Here is a 3,451-nt window from a genome sequence, read left to right on the forward strand (position 1 = left end):
ATTTCTTAGATTGCCTTCCAGTTCTAAATTTCTCAGCACCAAAATGAAGTCAATTTCAATCTCTCTGTCTCTCTCCCTCCCATACATATACACATACTCATACATACATATGGACACAATAGAAAGGCAGGTAGATCAGAAGTCTCAGTTGCTGAGAATCAGGGAGGGAGAGTGAGCCAGAGGTACCTTTTCCCCCATTTTAGAGAAGAGTGACGTTCTTTCAGAGCCCTGTTACATCTTCAAGACTTTTGATGAGATAATGGAGGAAATAAAGAGGGCGCAGTCCTTTTACTGTCCATATTTCATTCCCAGATCTGTTATTAGAGGAATGATTCTGATCTCCACCTGCCATACACATGTCCTTTTGCTTTTGTCGGGCCTTCCTAAAATGTTTGAGTATGATGACAGATGGAGTTGTCTGGGTACATTTATGTGCATTTAAGGGTGATAGTGTATTTGCTCTTTAAGGGCTGAGTGTTTGAGCCTCTGTTTGTGTGTAATTGAGTGTGCATGTGTGGGAGTGAAATTATGGAATGTGTATGCTCATAGCACTGAGTGAAAATAAAAGATTGTATAAATCGTGGGGCTTGTGGAATTGTGAGTCCCTGTGCGTGTGCAGTATTTTTTTTTTTTTAAGTAAGACACTTTAGATCTTGTCGCCTCCCCTGTCTTCTGTGATTGATTTTGCGAGACTAATGGTGCGTAAAAGGGCTGGTGAGATCTGGGGGCGCCTCCTAGCCTGACGTCAGAGAGAGAGTTTAAAACCGAGGGAGACGGTGGAGAGCACACAAGCCGCTCTAGGAGTCGCGAGGTTCGGAGCCATCGCTGCTGCCTGCTGATCCGCGCCTAGAGTTTGACCAGCCACTCTTCAGCTCAGCTTTCCCGGCGCCGCCGAGATGCTGTCCTGCCGCCTCCAGTGCGCGCTGGCTGCGCTGTCCATCGTCCTGGCCCTGGGCGGTGTCACCGGCGCTCCCTCGGACCCCAGACTCCGTCAGTTTCTGCAGAAGTCCCTGGCTGCTGCCGCGGGGAAGCAGGTAAGGAGACTCCCTCGACGTCTCCCGGATTCTCCAGCCCTCCCTTACCCTTGCTCCTGCCCCATTGGTTTGGACGTAAGGGATGCTCAGTCCTTCTAAAGAGTTTCGGTGCTTTTCTGGGTCCCTCATCTCCCAAAGCTCTTGAGAAAACTTTCAAAGGCTAAAATCCCCTTCTAACTCTTTTTTCCCCCATGATAAGCGGAGTCGGGCACAGTTCAGGTGAGTTCTTACTTGGTATTCAAGAAAATTCCAAAACCCGGGTAGTTGTCTGGGCACGAAGCGATGATGGCGTCTATCCCTGGTGCTGACCCTGGGAAGCGCTGACCCAGGTGCTGAAACGCAGACCTCGGAAGCTGCTACCTCTTCGCGTATCTTACTTCTAAACGTCGGGACTAGGGCAAAGGGGCACTCTAAAGACCAAACGCAGTATGTTCGAGATTGTGAGAAGTCTCGTTCCCTTGCAGTTTACTTGGTAAAATGGTAAAACAATTCTACTTTGTAGCTCGTGATATGAAAATTGAATTAAATTGTTGGCACACACTTTATCTTACCAGAAAGGTCTTAATGTGTGTCTGTGTCTGTGTGCGTGTGTGTGTGTGTTTTAAGCCTACAGGGACAGAAAGATTGCAGAAACATTTGAGCTCTTAAAGTCTTTTTGTGTAACTTGGTAATTATAGCAATTACCCTTATTTTTATATCCTGGATTGATTTTAAATGTGACAAAAAATGCGCAGCTGTAAAAACTGGATTTTGTGTGTGACCAAATCTGTTCTTTAATTTAGGCTTTTCAATTTTTTTCCATTGTCCTCCCTCCTTCTCTTTCTCTCTTTTTCTATCCCTTCTGCCATATACAGGAACTGGCCAAGTACTTCTTGGCAGAGCTGCTGTCTGAACCCAACCAGACGGAGAATGATGCCCTGGAACCCGAAGATCTGTCCCAGGCTGCTGAGCAGGACGAAATGAGGCTTGAGTTGCAGAGATCTGCTAACTCAAACCCAGCTATGGCACCCCGAGAACGCAAAGCTGGCTGCAAGAATTTCTTCTGGAAGACTTTCACATCCTGTTAGCTTTCTTAATTAGTAAAGTCCATACCAGACCTCTGATCCCTCACCCCTAAACCCCATCTCTCTTCCCTAATCCTCCAAATCCTCAGCGAGACCCTTGCATTAGAAATTGAAGACTGTAAATATAAAATAAAATTATGGTGAAATTATGAAAAATGTGAATTTGATTTCTATTGAGTAAATCTTTCTGTTCAATAATACATAATAAGCTTGAGTGGTGGTTTCAGTAAAGTTATTTGAGATAGGCACGTCAATGTTCACAAACATCTATTTAAAATTCTCAGTGGCAATAAAGTTTACGTTTTAAATGATAACTATTATAACATGAGTCATTTTAAACCTAAATAGTTTCACATAACTCTATGCATTCAAACTTTAATTCAGTGATAATTACTGGGAGGGACTGACACAAACATTAATTACATATTAAATACACCTAAATTATATGTTGGACTATTGAAAAGAGTGTGTGTGAATAGTTAGGCTGAAAAATCCAACTATCTACCAGGTTGATATGTAAAATACATAACATATGAAAAGATGGAAAGAAAAAAGTCTTTTAGTGGTTGAGAAAAAGTCTGGCTTAAATAGCTAAAATGAGGTTCTGAATTTGTTTCTAGTTTGTAAACACTTATCTAGAGAAATACCATTGCTTCTGTATCTTCTTTGACAATCCTCTCTAATTGAACAGTGCTAAATGACTGTTTTAAAAGCAAGCTTTTAAGATATTTTTTTCTCAGGGAGAAATATTGCTTTTATTGTAAGATTCCTTCTGGAAGTACCATAGGTTGCAAGAAATGCACATTGGTTTACCTCACTGAATGCTATCCATATTGCTGGTATTGGAGCTCAAAACCATAATTATGAAATAGCTGAAGGAGACATCTCTGGTATTCTCTTAATTTTATCAATATGGGAGTCAAATAAAAACACAAAAATTATTCTTAAATTATCAGTAAAGGTGGTAGTCTTATAACAACATGCTAAATGGGACCACTCAAGACAGAAATGGAAACATTGCTAATTTAATTTACAGAGACCTAAAGAGATATCCTTTGGGGGATGTGTGTTTTAGCTATCAACTGCATTTCTGCGTAGCTACTGGAATAAAAACCAAACATAAATATCTAGGCTTAATATAAATCCTTGTAGTATAAACTAACTGGTCGTATCATAAAAACATTTAAGAAGAGCTTAATATTTTATAGAAAATATTTGTGTTAGATAATACACATTTGAATGTGGCTGGCTTAGAGGAAGTTAATTTCTGAACAGCTGATCAAACAAAAGAAAAAAAACCAAGCCACTTTACTAATCTCTGTGAAAACAGAACATCCTTTGATGCTCTGGTAT

General features: G+C 40.9%; 1 protein-coding gene across 1 annotated transcript; it reads left to right on the plus strand.

The window, feature by feature from the left end:
• Positions 1–773: 773 nt before the first annotated feature.
• SST (somatostatin) lies at positions 774–2,260 on the plus strand. The gene is made up of 2 exons (XM_011999883.1): positions 774–1,034; positions 1,889–2,260. The coding sequence occupies exons 1-2, from the start codon at positions 897–899 to the stop codon at positions 2,099–2,101; spliced, it is 351 nt and encodes a 116-aa protein (XP_011855273.1). The 5' UTR covers positions 774–896; the 3' UTR covers positions 2,102–2,260.
• The last annotated feature ends 1,191 nt before the right edge of the window (positions 2,261–3,451 follow it).

Source organism: Mandrillus leucophaeus, unplaced genomic scaffold (assembly GCF_000951045.1).
Source record: "Mandrillus leucophaeus isolate KB7577 unplaced genomic scaffold, Mleu.le_1.0 Scaffold607, whole genome shotgun sequence".
Taxonomy (NCBI): domain Eukaryota; kingdom Metazoa; phylum Chordata; class Mammalia; order Primates; family Cercopithecidae; genus Mandrillus; species Mandrillus leucophaeus.

Excerpts from the sequence above, each read along its gene's own strand:
- SST (XM_011999883.1), top strand. The coding sequence starts at position 897 with ATGCTGTCCTGCCGCCTCCAGTGCGCGCTGGCTGCGCTGTCCATCGTC. Across the intron at positions 1,035-1,888 it reads CTGCTGCCGCGGGGAAGCAG|GAACTGGCCAAGTACTTCTT; the intron begins GTAAGGAGACTC and ends TGCCATATACAG.